The sequence below is a fragment of the Hydractinia symbiolongicarpus genome, chromosome 7, assembly GCF_029227915.1.
Source record: "Hydractinia symbiolongicarpus strain clone_291-10 chromosome 7, HSymV2.1, whole genome shotgun sequence".
NCBI lineage: Eukaryota > Metazoa > Cnidaria > Hydrozoa > Anthoathecata > Hydractiniidae > Hydractinia > Hydractinia symbiolongicarpus.
Genome location: NC_079881.1, coordinates 19177963 through 19201511, shown reverse-complemented (window position 1 = coordinate 19201511; position 23549 = coordinate 19177963). Strand labels below are relative to the sequence as shown.

At 33.9% G+C, this 23549-nt stretch overlaps 1 protein-coding gene across 2 annotated transcripts; it reads right to left on the bottom strand.

Moving 5' to 3' along the window:
* Positions 1–6462: 6462 nt before the first annotated feature.
* Positions 6463–21691, bottom strand: LOC130649173 (lens fiber membrane intrinsic protein-like). Of its 2 annotated transcripts, XM_057455405.1 has the most exons (3): positions 21469–21691; positions 20604–21095; positions 6463–8960 (listed from the first exon to the last, which is right to left on the bottom strand). In XM_057455405.1, exon 2 carries the CDS (start codon positions 21082–21084, stop codon positions 20605–20607), a length of 480 nt encoding a protein of 159 aa, XP_057311388.1. In that variant the 5' UTR covers positions 21085–21095; positions 21469–21691; the 3' UTR covers positions 6463–8960; position 20604. The 2 variants fall into 2 exon arrangements, with proteins under 2 accessions (XP_057311388.1, XP_057311387.1); XM_057455404.1 differs by lacking the exon at positions 6463–8960 and having other exon boundaries at positions 20506–21095; positions 21469–21682.
* Between the last annotated feature and the right edge of the window lie 1858 nt (positions 21692–23549).

The window sequence follows — 23549 nt, the reverse complement described above, 5'->3', positions numbered from 1 at the left end:
CAAGATGTGGGTTGTTTGTGATCGCATCCCTAATTTCACTAGTAGGGGCATCCTCTGCAACATTTAACAATTTGAGTAGATCTGGCCAATGATATTCAGCCATAGAAAGAGTGAAGAAAATTGTTGGAACACCAACTTGTTTGATGGTTGCATTGAGCTCTTGTCTCACGCGATTCCAATATGAATTAGAACCAGTGATTTCCTTTGTGTAATAGAATATTTTTGACAACAACCCATTATCTGATGAAGATAGCATCTCATTGAACTCTTCAAAAGTGAACTCAGCTTCCCCAGGATTTCTTTTGACATAGAGATTCCCCTTAGCTAAAATCCGCTTCCGGTATAAAATATAGTAAGTCCAGTAAGCAAAACGCGGGTGAGCAGCAAACCGATAAAACCATTTCTGGTCAATTTTCTCAGCAAATTTGAGCCAATGTTTTAACTTCAATGCAAAAGACTCCGTGTCACTAGATGAAATTTCACGTAAAATAGAAAAGTTGGTGGGATCACCCTTTCCATCTGGAAACAGAGTTGGAAAAGTCATAGATGCGATAAATTGTGTGCGAAACTCATTGAATGGGTTTTCACCCACCAAATCAATTTCGAGTGCCTCTGTGAAGTGTTGAAGAAGCAAGTCTTTCTGTTTTTTCGAATTAAGGGGCACTGGGAGGAACGATCTCATTTCTGCAATGCTTTTATTTTCTGCAATGCTTTCATTTTCTGCAATGCTTTCATTTTCTACAACAGGACCTCTGTCGACAGGATATTGCATTTCATCATCATCATCATCATGTATAACCACATCATTAAAGTTTGATATATCACCATCTTCTGGCAATTCAATTATTCTAGAATTATCTATTATTACATCATGATAAAGAGGATTGTTTTTAACTAACCAATGCAATGCATGAAGAACTTTTAGGCGACGGACACGAAAATCTCTAGACTGAAGATCTGTTTTTTTCGAAACAAGTCTGATGACAGGAAGATCTTCAGGACAGTTGGGAAGCCTGTTTGCAACTGTCTGAACATTTGAAGGAAAAGTAATAACATGTCCTTTGTATGCTCGCTGTCCACCTCTAGGTTTACAGTACGCATTCATCACTGGAAAGGCCCGCGCAATCAACATTTCCTCAATTTGTGTTAAACCATACAATTCTTGTGGTACGCACGAAGGCACCATGTTATTTTCACTGCTGAATTTCCGGGGTTCTATTTTATCTCTTTTGCAACGGCCACAAATATTTTCTGTAATTCCGCACCAAACCTCATAACAAATTTTACACTGATTCAATTGAAGGTTATTCATTTTTTTGTGAAATTTAAATATCAGGTTAAAGGCATTATCAGTAAATTCAGAAGCCATACTGGTGGGAGAAGAATTTTCAGCATTTGAATTTTGATGACCTGTTATAATATGCTCTGCAGAATAAGTCACAACACTTTCACTATGATTCATATCATGCCTTTCAAATGAATTCTCATCAGGTGTAGAATTATCAACTAGTGCAGCTTTACAGTAATTATGATCATTGCAAACTACACCACCAAAATTTGTTACAGAATCCAAACTGTTGGTGTCACACGTTGCATAATCAACGAGACAGTAACAAAAAAAGAACCAGCCATCCGGATATTTCAGTAACAATTCCGAAAAAGTTGTGAAGATTTCTGTTTGCCTACTCAAATCATCTATATACATCCATGAATTCTGAAAAGTAACACATGTCGTAAAATGCATATTTTTATTTTTCACTGCACCTGAAAGTTTATACTGCAAACCACCCACTTCAATGATGGTCGGTATTTTCAACTGATTCTGCATTTCATTGGAAAACTCAATGAACAAAACTGTTGCTGGGGTGGTCAAAGCATTTGGCACAGTAGTACGTTCTCCACACAGAGGACAAACAATCTTAGTGACAAAAAAATTATGTGCAAATAAATACATATGCCAATTGTCATTGAAATGAGCAAGTGGAAGAGATCTATAATTGGACACGTATTGTACGAAACTGCACATCGAACCGCATATAATCCTTCCACAACACTCGCAACAATCATTATATTGAAAAGATGTGATAAATAATGCTTTTTCAGAATCATTCAAAGATCCAAACACTGATTCCTGAAAAATTTCTGAGAACTGAGCATTGCAGTCCCTCCTACGAAATGAGGGACATCTTGATTGTATCAAAGTCCAAATGGGATCCCTAACATTATAGGCGATCAAGTCGTAAATTAGTGAAAGATCAGTGACATTAGAAGATAGATGTTGGTCATATTTGACACATGCGTCATATATTTTGTGACAGAAATGTGTCATATCTGGATGAATATTTTTCAGATATGGATAAAAAACATAGTAACACAACTCTAAAAATGTGTCTATTGCACAGCTGTATATACCTGGACTTTTAAGGACCGCATTCAAGAGATGGTAGCGCTGAGAAATGAACATTTTTTAGACGAGTTTCACTTTACTGAACAATCAAATATGAGTGAAGCTTTCATGCTCGTTCGAGCCTTCACGCTCATCCGTTAAAATAAAAATTCTATAATAATTCTACTTACTTGTGAAAATACCGCCACCACAAACACGTACTTATAGTAAAGTTCGTTTCGAAAGAGAGAGATGTGAAAATACCGCCACCACAAACACGTGCTTATAGTAAAGTTCGTTTCGAAAGAGAGAGAATTGAACAGCAGCGTGCACACTTGTTCTTTCAAGGGCAGTCTGCTGCTCATCATATGATGGCGAAGCCAGCAAATCTTCAACTGTTTTCAGCTGTATCTCCATCATTCCGCGACCTTTACATTCAACATGGGACCACAGCTACGAACGCAGAAATTTTTTGCAAGAAAGACTACGCACCCAGGGCCTCCGGGAGTGACGCCTTCAGGCGGTCAATTACAACTATATAGACTTCAACAGAATCTGTAAAGCGTTGTGTATTGGAGATGAAAGACGATCATTGAACAAACAGGAACAAACTGTATAAATAAGGGGGACAACTCCACTTATTACCTGGGTCAAACAAAACAAAGAATATTAAAGTTAGCCAGAAAACTGTTGAAGTTTACTTTAGGAAGATTGGAATGTTTAGTTTCTGCTGATGACCGTCCACGGACCTTTTTAAGGTCCGTGGACAGTTAGACATCCAGGGTACTTAGGTTAAGAAATATGCGTCCAAACATACCTGCCCTTGATTAAAATTCTGTTCATCTTTTTTTCTGTGTTGTGTCGCTTTTTCTTTAAATTAATTTCTTAAAAAAGGCGAATTATGCTCCAGAGGCATCTTCTTTAGACCAGTATAACCTCTAGTTTGTTTCCAAAAAAAGGTTGAGTTCATCATTGCAGTAGCAAACCACCTCTTTGTAAATTATCTTCTTATTAAATTGCTTACCAACACTTAAGGAGAGAGATATTTGTATGTCCACCGTCCTTATTACTCTTACTAGTCGTTTAGGTGGGTTCCTGGTGACTAGGTTGTATCGCGATCTGTGTTGTGTATCGTCTAGCGTTATGTATTCTAAGATATGTAAGGGAATTACTATACCGTAATTTCTTTATGTATGGGTCTACGTACGAAATGTTGTCATGGTAACGTCATTGTGTGTATATAATGTTGTAAATTTAATTATCTCCATAATGCTTCAACTATCTTCAACTATCACAGTGTGCATTCTCCCCCCTTAAATATGCTATAATCCCGGTCACACTAACTAAAAAAACTAAGCGTGATAAACATTAATTATTATAATTATTAACCACAAGCATAAAGAGAAAATTATTTTAGAAACTCTGGGATAAAATTTCCTTCCATTTTTTGATGCCATGTTCTACAAAGAAAAAACAAGCCAAAATACGGCGTGAACGGAGCCTAAATTATCAAACTCCATCTGGAGTGCTCATTTAAAGTTAAGGCCGTTTGTTTACCTACAGTTTCGCACGAACATTTTGCGACGGCCCGCATATTAGACGGGAATAAGAAGATCAACAAGATCGTTAAATATGGCGGGAAATTTTAAAAATTTAGGTATTCTAATTGTTTAGATCTTACACTTTAGAAACAACAAAAAGAAGAGGTCTTTGTTGCAAAGAAGTCTAGCTTCAGTAAGTTAAAACGTTTAAATAATAAGGAATAACACAGAATCGATACGTTTATAGAAGCGTTACGATGGAACACAATTACAGATGCTCTCCCTCATTCATTACGCGCCTTGAAGGGAAATTATTTTGTAAATTTTGGACACTTGATTAATCGAATTATCTCGAATTTTCGGTAATTTTTGACCTTTTTGTTTTATGCGAAGCTTGTACAACACGGAAAGTGTTGTACAAGGTGTAACGGACTTGAATACGTATGTTTTTACTTCCGTATTATTCCGTATTAAAATATAATACGGAACATTACGGCATTTTTTAATCCCGTATTAAATCAGTATTATCCCTTATTGGCACTCTGAAAATACGGAGGTAGCTATTTTCCCGTATCCACGCAGATGTGGATACTGGCGTATACAATCATAACCTAATGAATACGGAAATTAACGGACTACACGCATTTTAACAAATACGGGATGGTAATACGTATTCTTACTTATTTTGCAAATAAAAATCCGTATTCTTACTTATACGACAAAATAAGAACCCGTATTCTCACTAATATGGGATAATAAATGTCGCATTCTTATTATTACGACAATATTAATTCCTGTATTACTTATTATATGCCAACCTCGACTCCAGTTTTTCGTCTTTATGATAACCTAGGACAGCAAGAACAAACCTTAAAAATCCGTATTTCAGGTATACTGGCAAATCTCCCATTTTGCTAGGGATCTGTTGTGTGTGCATTGGTTAAGGATGTAATAACAATTATAAAATAATAACTTTTTTATTTATATCCATTATGTACATTCTTCCAGTTAAATTTTTTTTAAAAAAAACAAAAAAAAATCTAAGGACTTAATAGAAAAAAGCCCACAGATCTAATCAGATTAAGACTCATGAGAGCAAGTTAGAACTGTACTACACAAGATTATTCTCAAACTATAGAGAAAAAACCGAAGATTTCACCTAACAAATATTATAAAACCTGTTAAAAATATTTAATTAAAATCGCACTATCCACAGCCTACTTTATAGGTATATACTATCCTGCTTAAAAAATATGTACCATATCAAAAAATATTTGGCAATATAGTAAAAAAAAAGTTTGTTATGTGCACAAATAGCTTTTTTTTTCAATTTAGCCATAAAAGGTTGGATATTTTGAATTTTTATTTTACATGTCAATTTTAACACCTGCATACTTATATATTTCAAAGAAATACTGTCTTTTTTTGCTTCAAATGTAAAAAACAAAACAAATAAAAATATATATAATAATGCATATGTACATTTAACAGTATGTTTTCATCATTGTTCAGAATGTGCTGGTTGACAAATTCCAAGCAATGTAGGTTCCCTTTCTGAGGGCTCTCCATAACGCCTAACAACACGAAGTGCTGTATCGCATTTTAAGATTAAATCTGTTGACAATTCATTACGCCATGAAAGACTTCTAAAAATCTTCTGCCCTTTCTCGTCTTCCTCCTCATCTGACATTGCCTAAACATTGAGCCTTTGATCATCATCCATCTTTTTTACTCTTTCTCGCATTGAAAACAACTAAAAAACAAGTATTGTAAATAAAAAGATTGTGATCATGCTTTCAAACCGAAATGCAATAAACTTTTGTGGTTCAACTTCACCAGCAAACACAAAACAATTTTTTTTCTGCAAACGTCTTCTTCCCTTAAAGTATGCAATAACGGCTTCAAAATAGAGATGGAGAACTGTTAACATTGTATTAAAATACTCACTCTATGCCTGGATGATATCATGCGTCTATTTCTTTTTACCATCCCTTGTTCGTCTTCACTTTTTGGCACCAATTTGTGCTTTTTTTTGGCTTTCAAAATATCGATTTACTGCTCCTGAAAGAAAGTGTACATTTCAATTAATTTAAAATGTAATTGCTACTGGATTATTAGTAACACTAGTCGATAAGGCCCGTGGAAAAATCTACTTAGGCAGGATAACAAAGAAAAACAACCGTCATTTAAATTGGGCTGACGTCAACAGAGCTGTCAGAACATAAAAACTTTTTTTCAGGAAATTGTATATCTGTTGCCTTCACCGTATACATCTTGAAACGATGATCAAGAAAATGTATAGGATCGCGTACTTTTGACAAACGGATGCAGATATATTAGGATTTAAAAGTTTTTGATGACGCCATCAACCCGTTCATTCCGAAACGGATTCGGTGATCCGGGTTTGGAAAACTTACCCAAACTGGTCTCAGGTAGTCCCTAGTTGCCAACGCGGTAAAAAATCATTGTCGTCACCACCTCGTTTTCAAGTTATTTGGCCTCAAAGTTTTTGGTGCATTGCCATGGCCTCATTAATTTAATATAAGATGACGTTAAAGTAATTGACGTCGAGCCGTAACGTCAGAAAATTTAACATATTAGACCTGCATTTTTCGGCAACATTAAAGGAAAATGAAGACATCCACTTTGCCTGTTACAGAGACACGGAACTGGCGTATTATTATAAAAATCCACTTAGGCAGGGGAACAATGAAAAAGAAAACCATCTTGGATTTTGATGGCATCTGCAAGTGACCGTCAATACCCAACAAATCTTTTTTCGAAAATTTGGTTATCTGGTGCCTCCATTGTCTAGAGCTCGAAACTCCGACCAAAATTACGTATAGAATCATGCGCTTTTGATGAACGTTTTAGGAGATATAAGGGTTTTATAATTTGGCTGACGTCAGCAAAGACCCGCAAAAACAAAAAAATGTGCAGATAAAAACGAAAAAGAAGCGTCATTTAAATTTTGATGATGTCAGCAACCCATCCACAAAAAAAGAACAGCTTGCAAGGTGTAAAATCTAGTTGATAAAAAGTTACAACAACGACACTCACAACAACGACACTCACAACACCAATACTCACAAAACCAACAGTAAGAACACAAACAGTCACGGATAATACATCAGAAATAATGCACCTCAAATATGTACATTTTATAAGTGATTATGTTGAAAACCCTCAGTATTTTATTCTAAAATTTCAAAAAAGTTGGCCTGCAAGAGTTAGCACAAATCAACAAAAATAAGTTCTTTACACATTTTCAATATTGTCTTTCCCTTAAAAGCTTATACAAAAATATGAAAAAGCCATAGTTAAGAAAACATTTAATGTAAATCTACAAAATTCAGTCAATTCAGTTGCATACCATTCTCTCCCACAAAAATTTACACAAAATGTAAGAATCAACCAGTTAAGAACACAAAAATTTTATTTTTTAGTATGATGATCCATACTACCCTTCACCAACAATTTTGACCCTAAATGTCAAAAAATTAATAAGCAAAAAATAAACTTGAATTAAAAAAGATTACATTGTATATGGTTCGTAAACAAAAGTTTACCCAAAATGTAAAAAAGATTGGTTTTTGAGAAACACATCTTAATCAACAAAAATAATTTCATTCAGCATGTCGTATATTGCCATTACCCATCAATCTGCCACAAAAAGGTTATGAAACACATCAAAATTTAGAAAAATCAGTCAGAACTTCCGATCCCCGAGACAAATGAAGGCTTAGAAAACAGTATAGTCACTGTAGTTCCTTCTAATCCTCATCCTCCTCTCTTCACAGATGAAGTAGAAGAAGAGGAAGAAGTGACTGACGTCGGTCGTCCACGACAGTCGTGAAGCTACAACTAAAGTTAACATAAGTAACATAAGTAAGTATTTCAGTGCATACAGTCATCAACCATTAGATTACAAAATCAGAAACAAAACAATAATAAGTAACTAACACACGCACTTCTATAAAATTCTATAAAATTCATATTCTATAAAATTCATTCCACTTGTCATATTGCATGTGGTCCTCCTTGTAAAGTGCACAGGTAATGTGAAAAAAAATATAGATGAATTCCAGCGTGACGTCATTTGCTTACTTTTTAGCAGTAAGCTTCTTAGATCTGGCTTTTGCGTGGCAGGAAAAATGATGCTAGGAATTGGTGAAGAAAGGTCTTTTACTGTGGATTTCGGAGCAACTTTACAATACCACCTACTAAATAAACGTTAGAATCGTTTCAACCAACTACCAACGACCAACTACGAAATGATTATAAAAAAAATATAATTGCATGACCAAAGACCAACGACCAACTACGAAATAATTATAAAAGAAAGAAACATGAGAACGAAAAAGTTCCCAAATTGCTTAATATAAGAACTCTTTTGAGCATGAAACGTACTTTATTTCGTCATTTGGAAATCATGTTCTGTACAAAATACTTCTGCACGAATGTCGGCACCTTTGATCCCAGCACAAAACAATGAAACGAGCACTAGAATTACTTAGTGCTCGTTAGTGCTCGAGAAACAGCACTAATAAGCAACAATGAGCACTAAGGAGCGTTGAAACTGATTCTCACTTATCAAAAAAACACGAGATATCGCTCGTTAGTGCTCTTTTGTGCTCTTCAGTGCCAGGTGAGAACCAAGCTTAAAGGATACTAAGATCACTTTCCTTATTTGCATAACGCCACATAAATTCACCTAAATGTGAATCAAAAAGACATTTATTCGTACTAAATGATGGTAATTGTGCTTTTGCTTGCCTCCAGAGTCCTTCTATTTTATTAGTATTGTCAGCTTCAGAATTATAGAACTGTATTGAATGATTAACTTTAAGATGTTGGTAATCTATTTCGCTTAGAACATCAGCAATCAGATATTATAATCGACCCTGGTGAAATGTACTCTTCAATTATTGGCAACAATGTTTGCCTGTCACGTTTCTCTACAGCTACCATGAAATTTCGCCGTGATTGTTCTTCAATTCCTCCAAATACCCATTGTCCATAAACACGGTGGCCTGAAATCAAAATTAATTCAATATTTTTAATTAACTAATAAAATAATTTTTTGCTGAAAGGTATGTTTTAATAATATATATTAATATACTGTATTATTTAAAAAATAAAACCCGGCGGTAAAACATAAAAGCAGGAACTGAAAAAAGTGCTTTAAAATAAATTTTTAAAATAGATCATAAAAATATTAGTAATAGGAATTTTTTTATTAAGTGTTTATTACCATAAATTTATGGGGTGAGTTTTATTGCAAAATAGAAGAACGTACACACTTCGTACCCGTAGCCAACAAAACAATTAGCAGTCGTGTTTGTTGAAAATTATTATGCATTATATATTTTTACCTGTGGTCACTAATGAATTGTTTTTCACATGAAGAATATTCATGTTTTTTTATAAGAACAATTTATAAGAACACAAACCTCAGATTTTGCAAAAAAAATAACTTGGCTTAAAACTAAGAACTGGCGTGCGAATTTTGCCACAAAATAAGAAAAAACGGTATGTAAATTATCTTGCCATTATCTCTCATACTGCCAATACAATGTAGTATACCTTAAGAAAAAATTTTTGTGAAAGAAATGATTGCGGAGTTTCTAGCCAAGAGGAGCCATTCGCAATCTCTTTTTTCACAATTTCTTCTTCCGCAACTCCCAGAAAGAAAGAACTTTACAATCTAATTTTGTCGTTTTCTAAGAAAAATACGAATTATTTCTGTCGTTGTTTTGCTATATGAAGGAAACCGTTAATTATTTGCATCAAAAAAAATTTTAAAGAAGCAAATCTTAATGACCAAGATGAAAAAAAATTTTTTGAGAGATTTCGTGGGAAAATTCATGGATTATTAACCTTCAATTCACAATTCTAAAGTCCGCAATAGACATATTTCAATATCTCTTTCCATTCCGCAAAATACACAGCCGGAGTAGACATACTAACATGAAAACGAGGTTAGCTTGTAGACAATTTTAATTTGTCAGCGAAGTGATGCACATATAGTTTGTTTACCTTTATTATTTCTCAAATTAACTTGTCAAATGGGCAAATTATGAACTTTTTGTAAAAAAAATTGAGCATGGGACTTATTTTATATCCATTGGGCTTAATAAAATTGCTGGATTATATTTTTTTTCTAGTGTTTAGCTAGCTAGCTAAGGTTGATTTGTTTGGATTTTATATTTAGCTACACTAGCACTAGCATTGGTTACTATTAGCTTGCTTAGTTGAATCTTCAACCAATGTTGTTGACATATATATACACTTTATTCTTTGTTATTGGATATCTTTTATTTTTTAAAACATCTGTAAATAACACCATGACTTGGCTATCCTAAGCATGTTGGGTTGGTGGTATTAGATTGAATGTCGGTATTCATCATGTTATATATTCAACAAAATGTTTTCTTTAAAAGCTAAGAGATGTGTAGATGAACAAACCGGTCACGATTTGTTTGAGGTCCCATGTTGTTTCAACGCAATAACGTTTAGCCAGTTAAGCTGGGCAGCACTCCCTTAGATATGTTTAATACTTGATCGATTTACCACAATAACTTATAACAGATGGCCTAAGAAAGTTTAGAAAGTTTTAAATATATACAGACGGCCTTGCAACTAATAAATGGCTTTGTTTTATTTTTTTGAGGATAACCTAAACAACAAAACCTTACAAGTTTAACAATTTTAAGAAACTCGAATCTATTTTCTTAAATAATAAAGCAACACTACGCCTACTACTGTGGAAAGTTTATCATTTCTTGAACATGATAGATTAGTAGGCGACGTTTCGGGAGATCCTTCTCCCATCATCGGGCAAAGTAAAATGATGTTGCGCATGTATTTATATAATTGCAGAGGATCGAAATTCATAAAAATTAACCAATCAGAAACGAGCTGATAATTACAGTTAATTACGGTAATTAACATTTTCGGACCTGGATGTAGGTAACTACTTCTTCTGTAGGGCTGGTAACCAAATCTCAGGAAGTTGATACGAGATGCTGTTTATGTGTTTGTTACGTTCTACACTGTTGATGGTTTCTTTAATCTTCCTGGCCGTTGTTCGGGATTCTCTGTCAATGATTTTCTTCTCATCCCAATTAAACTGATGACTTCTGCTCCAGCTGTGGTCCGCAATTTCGTTTTTCTTCACATCTCCGTTTCTCACTGCGCGCATATGTTCTTGTACTCGTTGCTTAAACTTTCTTTTTGTTTCGCCAATATACACTGCATCACAATCTTTACACGGGATTTCGTAAACAACATTGTTTTGCTCTTCCAGGTTTATTTTGTCTTTTGGTTTAGACAAAGTGCTTCTTAGGGTGTCTTTAGAGGTAAGAATGCATTTGATCTTGTGTTGCCTTAAAACTTTCCTGCACTGGAACACCGTTATACAACCTATCAAAATTTGTTGCTTCCATCCTCAGCAAATTCACAGCAAGTGACCACAGCAAAAACTCAAAAGAATTTTCGGAATACATCAGAGAAATAAAGATAGCAGACGACGAATGCATGGTATCATTTGATGTCACATCACTCTACACAAATGTTCCCATAAAAGACACCTTAAACATCATTAAAGACATTATCGAAAACGATGCTGCATTCGGTGAAAAGACAAAGATTCCAGTACCGGATTTTCTGCGTTTGGTCGAACTTGTTCTAACCAAAACATGGTATCTGTTTAATAAGAACTTCTACACTCAAACAGACGGAGTTGCCATGGGAGGCCCTGCATCATCAGTAGTCGCAGAAATATACATGCAAGCACACGAGACAACAGCATTAGTCACATCGGACAGACGTCCAAAGGTTTGGAAAAGATTTGTTGACGACGTATTCGCCATAATCAAAAGATCTCATCTAGAAGAGTTCCATGAACACATCAACGGCCTACATCGACAAATCAAATTCACTGTTGAGCTTGAACACGATGGAAGTATCGCTTTCCTGGACACTTTGGTCAAACGCAAGAATGGTTCCATTTCAGTTTCAGTGTATCGTAAACCAACACACACTGACCAGTACCTTAACTTCGAATCAAACCATCAGAAATCTTGCAAAGAAAGTGTCATATCTTCATTACTGAATCGTGCCAACAGTGTAGTCAGTGACAAACAGGAGAGGAAAATAGAAATTCGACGTGTAAGAAATGCATTAATCACAAATGGATACAGTCATAAAGTCATCACGCAAGTAGAAAATAAAATGAAGAGAAGATGCAACGGAGACAACAAGGAAACATCAGAGGAATTTATCGCATCAGCATTCCTACCCTTCGTACCAGGTACCAGCGAGATCCTTCGTCGAGTTTTAAGGCAACACAAGATCAAATGCATTCTTACCTCTAAAGACACCCTAAGAAGCACTTTGTCTAAACCAAAAGACAAAATAAACCTGGAAGAGCAAAACAATGTTGTTTACGAAATCCCGTGTAAAGATTGTGATGCAGTGTATATTGGCGAAACAAAAAGAAAGTTTAAGCAACGAGTACAAGAACATATGCGCGCAGTGAGAAACGGAGATGTGAAGAAAAACGAAATTGCGGACCACAGCTGGAGCAGAAGTCATCAGTTTAATTGGGATGAGAAGAAAATCATTGACAGAGAATCCCGAACAACGGCCAGGAAGATTAAAGAAACCATCAACAGTGTAGAACGTAACAAACACATAAACAGCATCTCGTATCAACTTCCTGAGATTTGGTTACCAGCCCTACAGAAGAAGTAGTTACCTACATCCAGGTCCGAAAATGTTAATTACCGTAATTAACTGTAATTATCAGCTCGTTTCTGATTGGTTAATTTTTATGAATTTCGATCCTCTGCAATTATATAAATACATGCGCAACATCATTTTACTTTGCCCGATGATGGGAGAAGGATCTCCCGAAACGTCGCCTACTAATCTATCATGTTCAAGAAATGATAAACTTTCCACAGTAATATGAATACTGAACAGACAAACCGAAATAATACTACACCTACTAATTATTTTCATTTATGCAAATGTTTGACCTGTGATAAAAACATTTTCGTAAGAACAGCAGCATTTTCAGTTGTTTCTTCACCTTCTGAAAAAAATTTGTTTGTGCCAGATCCGAAAAATAAACAATTTGTGATTTGTATTGTTGCATGTTCAAGAAATGATAAACCTACAATACTAATATGAATCTGAACAGAAAAACCAAAACAATAAACAATTTGTGATTACTGAGTACACTGGGTTGACCCAAAATATGTTTATTCTAAATGTGTATTGAATGGAAAGGTTAAAGCACATTAGCAGGGGAGTGTGTCAATAATAACGATACATAGCTTGGCAGCACATCATCCCTAGCTATAACATCCAACCTATAATATCTGGCTGTGAAAAGCTAGGTATAGTATATATAAATTATAAATTATATAAGTTATATGAAGTTTGAGTAAACTAGGTAAACATTTTATAACTTAGAGTATAGAATATAAACTCTTTGTAGGAGTAAAATACAAGACGTGAGCTGGCTAGCTATAGCTAGCTAGGCAACATTAAAGTTGCTATAAAACACACTTAATATCAATAAATATTCATAATTTTTGTCACACTACCACTACTAAAACCCTCCATATACTTTTATTCACCACGATTCTTCCAATATGGCAGTTGAAAATTATAAAACCAACATTTGCTGATAATTAAGGTCGAACAGCTAGTAAACAACTTGGCGTCCTGAACTTTATCTAAACTAACCTCGTTTTCATGCAATGTTTTAATTTTTAGCAACTGCGGCTGATAATGAAAAGGTGATATCGAAATAGGTCTATTTCTTGACAAAATATAAGATTCGCAATCTCTAATTCTACAATCTTTTCTTGCGCAAACGTTTCTTCCTTAGTAGTTCATTAACAGCAAAAATCTTACATTTTCATATAAACCAAAATTTTTTGAGAAATTTGAGAGAAGAAAAATTTTGAAATAAGAACAAAATTAGGCTGAATTATAAAGTTGTTTGTTAAATTTTTCTATTATTAGAAACAAAATAAGAACAAACAAGGCTCGAGAAAGCTTTTACCTGCACGTCAATTGGGTTTGATTTTACTGGTTCTTACAAGTAAGAATGTATAATTATGTTAAGCACATTAAAAGTTACTTTAAATCATTGAGATAGAAAGGAGAAGATCGAACTCTGTTTTCCTATTGAAATCATTCATGATGTGATCAGTTGCATTCTGCTGCGTGTCAGTTTCAGTTATTTAATTGGTCAAGAAAATAGTCGATGTGTTAATAAGTCCAAACATTACGTAACGTGTTAACAAGAAAAATACTGGAAATTAGCTTAACGAAAATTTTGACTAATAGCAAGCGTCATATTTTTCACATAACATAACCAAGCTCGCCTTTTTCTACTAAAACTTTTGCGATCAAGAACGCATAAAAACTTTGTTGACAAAGCAGAAAAAGGCGCCATCTTTTCATATGTGCTATATGGTATGTTCAAATATTTGTTTACAAAACCCACATCGAAGTGTATTTACGTTTATTTAAAGTTCAAATAGGTGAATAAGGTGTTGTAATTTGGATGTGTTTCTCCAGGCTGGTAAATGATTCTTGTTCAAGAGAAAGTTACATTACATTAGATTTTACTCAGAAGGTCCAGCATGAGTTTAAAAACAAGAGAGAATGATTAGGCACGTGGCGCCTTAAACTTTAGTTTTTTCACCTTTAAGAAACTTGATGAAACCTACAAAAATTATTGGCTAGTTCGAGCTACTATAAAGTAACTCAGATGACAAAACAAATACAAGAGTTGTGCAAACCGAACCGACAACTTGCAATTGTAGCTATGTTTTCCTTTCTTAGGAATAAAAAAGTGTTGATAAACATTCTTTATATGTTTACATAAATATTTATTTTGTTTATTTTTAGCATTAAATCAGTCAAGAGAGAAATCTCTTACGACCTTTACCTTTGCCCTCACAGTTTTAACATAAAATACAGTCTTGCACCAAACCATTATCCAACCAACGCTTTTAAAATAATATTAATGTCATCCTGAGGAAATTGGACATAGCAAATAACTTTATTTGTGTCTAAAAAGGCATGTTCCGTGTCTTTTAGAGTATAATTAAAAAAGGTGTCATTTGTAGCTAGGTGGAAAATAGTATAACGTGGAAGCGTTGCAACGCAATTCGTTATTTGTAACAAGAGCAAAGTTTATTTTGGCAGATTATCAAAAACCCTTCGTGTCATTAACTCACATAAATTGAAAAAAAATTGATATATTATTTCTGTTATAAAAACCGGCTATTCTGCGAGTTTGCTGTAACTCAACACTTTATCTTTTAGATTCATGAAACATGCGGTTAAACATGTTAAAACGCTCAATTCATTACAGAATTTTATTTTTATGTACTTAATCGCTTCATCTCACAAACAAAGAACTGTTTTGCTGTTTCTAATCTACCGCTAAAATCAACACTTACTTGTTATTGTAATAGACTATTGTAATAGACATAAATCCAAGACAAATAAGCAAGGAGACAACAACACAAACAAACAAACAAACAAGCTAAGATATTTGAATTTAACATGACCTACAGACTCTAGCATTTACTCTGGACTGGCCGAACACAACAAGTATCATGCCCGCCGGAGCGAGGGGGCTAAGGGGGGCTAAACCCCCCTTTTTTTGCCAAGAAGTGATGTTTTTTCATAAGTTTATCATGTGTTTTAATCAATTATTAATTGATCAATATATAAATATGCTCTGTATTTGTGCTACGGCAAATTATACGGCAAAAGTGTTACGTCTAAATATCTAATTAAAATTGCCAACGCATTTGTTCAATCGGACGACAATAAAAAGTGAGTATTCGGAAAATTAACAAAGGAGAACTGGTAGTTATCACATACTATAGCCTTTTTCTGCATTATTTTTATTTTGCTTAGATGTTACTGTTGCTTATTTTGAAAATATATCTTACATACAATGAAAGGTTTCTATAATTCTATATATAATCTTCTGGATTTTGTGAAGACTTTCAAGCGCAATATAACGGAATTTGAGGTTTGTTTTAGCCATCTTAGGGGGCGGAAGTTAAAAAATTTTCTTAGCCCGGCGGCCCAAACCGCCTTTGATACTGAATAATTTAGCCCCCCACTTTCAAAGTTGCTCCGCCGGGACTCAGTATTCGCATTATTATCCCACATTTTTCTTCAATTGATGTAAGCATTCAATGATTTATCAATACTGCATAAGAGTAACTTTGCACAGATAAATATTGACCTATCATCACGGTTTTGTGAGCAAACCAAAAAAATTAAATGGTGCGCTTTTTAAATAACCTGTTGATAAATAAAATTTGACAGTTTCATATTGATTTGTTTTTTATATCAAATAAAATTTTCCATAAAAATCTTTGTCAAAGTTTCTGATAAAAATAAGTACAAAAACATTGGACTTAATGAAGCAGCTTCTGATAAAGGTATAATATCATATAGCAATCTTGGCCACTGTTGTCGCTAGTTTCTTTTGGGAATATACAAAAGGTTTATTGTTTCGACTATAAAACCTTTACAGCCAAGTTTGTTTTAACTTTTGATCGTTTTAAAACCGTTAACCGTTCTTACCAGGGTCCAAAGGACAAATGTATCTGTACTTTTTAAGATATTTTAGTATGATGTGTAATGTAGCTACTTCCGTATTTTGTTCGTTCATTTTCATTCATCATCCCTTCACGAAAAAAATCATCAACTTCTTTTCTTCCTCCTGTGCGCTATCTTTTACAAAATACGCGCTAGATGTGCATTTTCTTTTAAGTGGTATAATGTAAACAGAAACAAAAGACTTCGGGGTATGTCAATTGGGCCCTGTATCATGAGCAAAGTTACCATTCCGGTAACTAAGAATGTTTTAAGATCCAAATTTTCAAAAAATATATATTTTAACCTTTATTAAGGTAAGAAATACGATGGAATAGAGAATCCTTATTCGAGCTAGGTTTCACTTGCCGCATCAAGATTCTATCCGCGACCAATTAAAAACATGAAAACACTCATAGCAACCGCCTTCATCGTTTTCCAATAGATTTCCAACTACTTAAGCTGTGTTTTTACATTTAAATTCTTTATGGCATTTTAAGGCTCTTACTCTAACATAGTTTATTCTTACTAATAGAAACTAAGATAAGTAAGCCATGAGTAGCTGCAGATGGAGCTGTACGACGATTCTTGAAAATTGAACTTATCAGTTTTACATTGGGAAACTTTAGGGAATTTATGAATTTAAATACACCTCTGTCTCATAAAACTTTCACACAAAGTTGCTGCACAGTAATGTTTATTTCGGGGCGTTGTAAATCGATTTTGAGTCTTGATTTGAGGCAATTACTCCAGAATCAAAACTTTACCCCCATCTTCTAGCTTTTTGTTTGTTTGTTTGTTTTTTTGTTTGTTTGTTTATTTTTTTTGTTCTGAAAAGAAGTGCAATAACCGATCAGAGAAATTAATGGATTGCCCAGCGGACTGCAAATATCATTTACGGCCAAATAGCAGGTGATAATTGATATTTTGGTTCGCGCAATGCAAGATGGTATATAATTCCATATTAAAAGCAGGCGTTAATTGATACTTTGATCCGCGCAGTGCATGATGGTATATAATCCCGTATTGCAAGCGGGCTGTAAGTGATATTTTAGCCTAGCAATTTCTCCTTTAAGCCTGCAAAATAAGCGTTATTATCATTAGGTTATTATCATTGTCATACAAAGATGCTGTATTTTGCTCCAAAACTCTCATAACACTATTTCTTCTGTTTATGTATCTACTTCTGCTGCCACTACGAGAACCTCCACGTCTTGCTTGAGCATTTGGTTGTAATTTTATTTCTTATTCACTTAATTTTACAACATTCTCGTCAACAACATCATCTTTAAGTGTTTTGTTACGTTTCTCATCGATAGAGAAATAGCTTTTTTCTTGTATATGTTCAGTGGAATTTAGTTTGAATGCATTTGCTTGTTTGGAGAGAATACAGAGCGTAAGGTATGTTAAAACCAATAGTAATGTGTTCATTTTGTTGTAGGCTATCACGTTATTTTATTTTTTAAATATTCACAAGAATTAAAGAAGCTTTATTTATGTAAAGGTTGTGCAGGTCAAAATGTTAATCGCCATAACGGAGATTTCTCCAAAGAAGTCAATTTATTGAAAATATTATTTCCGTTGTCGTATTGTTATTTGAGTTGACCCTTGGTCGACCTTAATATCCGGCCGTTTCAGGTTTCAGGGCTTAAAAAAATATACAGGGAAAAAAGTTTCGCTAGAGACAATGAAACAGTGTTATATTTAAATTTTCGTTTGATTTCAAAATATGCTTTATTAAATCACACGTACGGAGTAGTGTGATATGATGGTTTATCCTTTCATTGCTAGAATTTTGAGTGTTTATGTAGGGAAATTTTTAATTTTTCTCTTTAGCGAAACAATGGAGCAAACAAATAAACAAACAAACCAATTTTTTATTATTATGATGTGTATATAGCTAGCTATGTAGTTATGAATCGTAGCTAAAAATTTATTTGTCGGATAACTTATGTGTTTTAACCGGATTTCTTAAAAATCTCATTCAGAATGTATGTCAGAGCAAGATCAGAGTTTGTCTGTACTAGTTCTTCTCCCTTCTTTGACACACCATGTTCTAATTATTTTTATGAGCAACTAGGTGTGACTTAAATTATTTAATTTTATTTATCCGCCCCTCACAGAATTTACATTCACATGTAACCGATGCAACTGGATGCAGCTAAATTTTTCCCATTAATATCCAGATCGGTATCTTAACACATTCTTAATACATTTTTCTATTTCTAATAAATCTCCAGTCTATTAAGACAAATAAATAAATAAATACTTATTTACTTACTTACTTACTTACTTACTCTAACGTTTTTGGTAAGTGTGATTTCAAACCGACCGCAGTTTTTTGCTTTTATTTATAAACGATGATAAAGAAAATATGAAAGAAAATGCGACAAGCCAATTTGAAAGCCGTTTTTATGCTAGTAATATTTCAACATGAAAAAAATCTTAATAAGTGAAGACTGAGTCTTGGTTTATGACTTTATAAACACAAGAACTGCAAAATCTATTTCGTTGTTCCAAGGAGGTTTAAACCTCCCCTCCCACCCATCTCGGTTGTGCTGTGTAAATACCTCGTTTTATGAGAGTATTTGCGTAGCCATACGTTTAAGCACAAAAACGAATTATTATTATTATTATTACTATTATGCCGCATATTTTACAGAATATAGCCACTTCAGTGTTTGAAACACTGTTACCAATGTGGGTCCTGTGTTCGGAATGTATACATTAAGTATATACCGGCATTACCTAACCAATTTCCCCCACATGGCATGGGTTGACCCTTAACTGTTGTATAGACACTTGTGATTACGAAGCGAACTCCATAACCACAGGGCTACGCGCCACTAATCTGTTATATTATTACGCTGAGGGTGGGTCTTTTATGACATCCCTAAAATTCAAAGAAGGAGATCGATGACTTTAATTTTTTAGTAATTAGATTTTCCAACGCTTTCAATGTTGTTTTAATTATTTTCCCCTACTATCTTAACCTCGTCCCCAGGGCATGTTAGGCTTTTTATATTAGACGGCCTGAACAAGGCCCTGGCCCTGGTTGGTCACATGAGAACAAAATACCACGTATAGTTTGTAATGGGTATTTTAAATAAAAAAAATTTTGTCTCGCCCTTTCAACGCACACGGTAAAAATATACACAGGCAGTTGAGAACATGAATAAAATTAATTATTAAATGTTATGATCTTGGCGAGTTACAACTTTAGGCGCCAAATTCTGAAATGTGATACTTTAGCAACACAAGTAAAACATTTTTTCCTTCCACATGATATTTCTCGTCGCCTATAGAAATAAACATAATCTTTAATGATCAAACCTGTTTTCAACCAATTATTTTCATTCTTTATGTTGGCAAAATGCTTTCTAAATATAAATATATATTTTTTTCATATTAAAAAATAATGTTTGTTTTAATCTTAAATCCTATTCAAAAGACCAACACGAAACGAAACGCAACACCTACAACAACACAGCAATAGCCACCATTTTTTAAAGTTCTCAAAGATTTTTTTCTCGCCGCAAAATTTTGCCTTTAATATAACTAGTTGGACGAGTTTTAATTATGCAAGTTTTTAAGACCACAAGTAAAGAATGGTTTAGTTATTTTATTAACCAGGAATATTTTGTATCATATATGATAACAAAAAGTTATTGAAAGTGCTAAACCCCCCCCCTGTTGGTTACATCAATGCGTTAATCTTTCAAGTCCATTATGTTTCGCAAGATAATTCGCTGTGTTTCTTTCAATGGGCTTTTCTCGTAGTCATATTATATTTTACAATCAACATCAGCATGGCAAACATATGGCAAACATGTGGTTTTACTGTGTTTGCATTGTCTATTATTCTAAAAAATCTTATTAAAAAATAATGCTAAAAATGGCAGGCTGTAGATTATAAAGACACTTGAATTTTCTTCTTGTGTTTATTTACTTTCGCACGTTTTAATTATACACTTTTGTAAAAACTTAGTAAGGAAATTTAACAATTTAAATTCAGTTTGTTCTACCTTAAAATTTTTCTGCCATGAATCCAATAATACCGGATGCTAATGCTCCAAGAGCACCAATCCATCCCAAGATGTAGCTCCATCCGTATTTAACATTTGTATTCATATTTTGTTTACTGCTATAAATTATCAAAGCAAGTGCCATGCAGCCTGCAGCAGCGAATAAGAAAAGAGAGGCGAACAATCCTTTAACTTTATCCGTAACTAATCCTAAGATCGACATTAATACACCGCCAATAGCAGCTAAACATGATAAAATGGCGAACGCGCGAACAGCTTTAAACCAATCTTGAAGTTTTCCACCATATGTGTCAATAAAATCATCAAACGAAACACAAGTGATGGCACATATTTTCCATAATCCTTGTCCGAAATCACTATTAAGTTTACTCACAATCCAGTAATTTCCGCCTGTGCATGCTGCAAGAAAGATGAATGCACCAATGCTACCAACGATCAGCAGTATTTTACCTACGCCCATTTTCACAAGTACTAAAAGAAAAAAAAAATGTTAACTCTGCATAAGATAATCAACAACCCCAGGTATGTTCAACAAACTTCTATTATAACGTAGCGTTGAGGTAAAAACAATGTTTTAAATTCAATTTATAAAAATTCTCTACAACGTGTCTTTTATTTTATGGTGAAAAAAATTGCGCGCTTTTATAAAACAGAATTTATGAAAGACTTTTGAATCGTGTAGAAAGAGATCGTTTAAACTGAGTTTCACTATTATATTAACACATGCTTCTGAGCAAGTTGGCAAAAATTTTCATCGCTTTATTTTCACAAATTACTTCCTCGATGTTACATTCAAAACATTATTTTTTTCAGTGAATTGCAACGTGAATTAATTATTACTTACAAAATTTGTCCAACCTTTAACCAGCGAGTTCAAAACAGGGAGTGAAGGCTTGGTCGTAAAATCAATACTTAATGCGCATGTCTACGGCATGTTCAAACTCTGATTTGTAAATCTGATTGGTCTATATAGGAAGTACTTTAGACAGGTCGTGTTGTTCAACGAAAGAATTAAATTTGATACCAGAAACAGTTTCTGCACATGCAAACATTTTTAAAAGTTGAATCTCAGCATTTTCTGTACAAACAAACAAACTCGGCGCCCGTTCTCTTTTACATATACGACAAAATTTAAATGCCAGTGAAAGAGTTCATGATATCTGATACAACTTTGTTAATGCGTTTGTAAAAATTAATAGTATGTCTTTATAACATCTGCCAAGTAAATAAAGATTTTACTTTTCTTCTTTACATTTTACAGGCTATTAAAAACCTTTTTGGGCGACAAATAAAAGCACAAAAGGGTTTAAATGTTTTTATGAAACTTTCGCAATTGTGTGCTGTGTCTCCAACTGAGTCAACGTTAAAGAATTATTTTATTATGAAATCTTCACTGATATTTCGAAAATATGTCAACAAAAGTTATCGAACAGTACCGAGAAAATATCGGAAATAATATTAATATAATAATAAGCTTTTTCTGTTATGTTTAGCATGTTGCATGATGTCCTTTATAGGTCCAAAACTTTAGGACATGTGTAACGTATATTGTTACTAAAAACTAAGTATTCAAAGTTTTCCCAAATATTGATAAAAAACGCCAATTCATTTTAAACTCAAAACAAGTCATAAGCATCATGTTCCGCGAAAAAGACTAAAAATCGCAAATGTTTCTGCTGACGAAAGTACAACATAAATCTAAGATACTTACTTTTAATCAGCAAAACATTTCCTTTATTGTCCATTCATATCTCGGGTAAATAAAGCACTTTGTTTTGTTATTTATTTCTTGTCAAATGCAACATTTGTTGAAATAAAACAATGTTACAAGTTTATTCTATGCGGTCTTGCCGTCTAAAAGATGTCCGGACGAGTTAGAGACGAGAATAGCCGTTTTATGACGTCTTCGTTTTTACCGGTGTAGGTAGAATATTGTTCAATTTCAGTCATGGTTCACGAAGTTTTTGTTGAACAGCGAATACCTAATTGACAAAAAATTCGTCGTTAAAAGAATTCGTCGGAAAAGAATTTTGTCGGTGACAAAGTTCGTTACCAAGACAAAATTTAGTCACTTTTAAGTTTATATCCATATATCTTTCTTGCCCCTCCGTCGACGTTAAATTCCTTGCAATAGCTAGATGATACTTTAGGACCCCCTAAGACAATATATGACAGTTTTGAATATTAAATGTGGTGTTCCACAAGCATTCAAAAAGCTGTCTTAACGACGCACCCTTTCGTCAACGACTCGTCATCAACTAGCCAAAAAACTAGTCAAAAGCCAAAAAGGCGCTTGAAATAACGCATTTTATTCAGTTATTTAGTTAGGCGTAGAGCAGCCAAATCTCATATTTTGCCTATACTTCTCCTAGCAACGGGTAACCATGCCCACCAATTAATGAAATTTTTTGACTTCATTTTGTCTTACCGTCAGAGACAATAATATCCTGATCAAGTATCTTCAGAAAAGACAATCCTTTGCGATACAGTTTTTTTCTAGGGGAACCGCCTTAACCAATAAGGAAAAAGGTTTTTCAGGCTATTTTAGCGAATCAGTGAAAAATTATCAGCTTTTGCACTGTAAAATTAAAAATAATTAATTGCACTTATAAAATATATAGGATATGTTTCGTGTATATCAGCCAACCAAATTGCAAGAAAGACTTTAACCATACGATAATACAGGTACCCCAATTTGGGTAGCATTTGGTGAGATATCTAATTTTGATATTCAAAGCGTGGTTTTGAGGGTATATCATAGTTACGGAAAGACGCGCAATGTTGTACGGTGCGGTTGTCACATGTATAATGCAACCAATCTTTCATAGCTACAAAGGTTTGTTTGCACATTGTATGTGGTGCAATGAAAATTTTACACCGTTTTAGCCTCGTCTCCATGTTATTTGATCATTGTAAACACAACTT

Excerpts from the sequence above, each read along its gene's own strand:
- LOC130649173 (XM_057455405.1), bottom strand. The coding sequence starts at position 21,084 with ATGGGCGTAGGTAAAATACTGCTGATCGTTGGTAGCATTGGTGCATTC.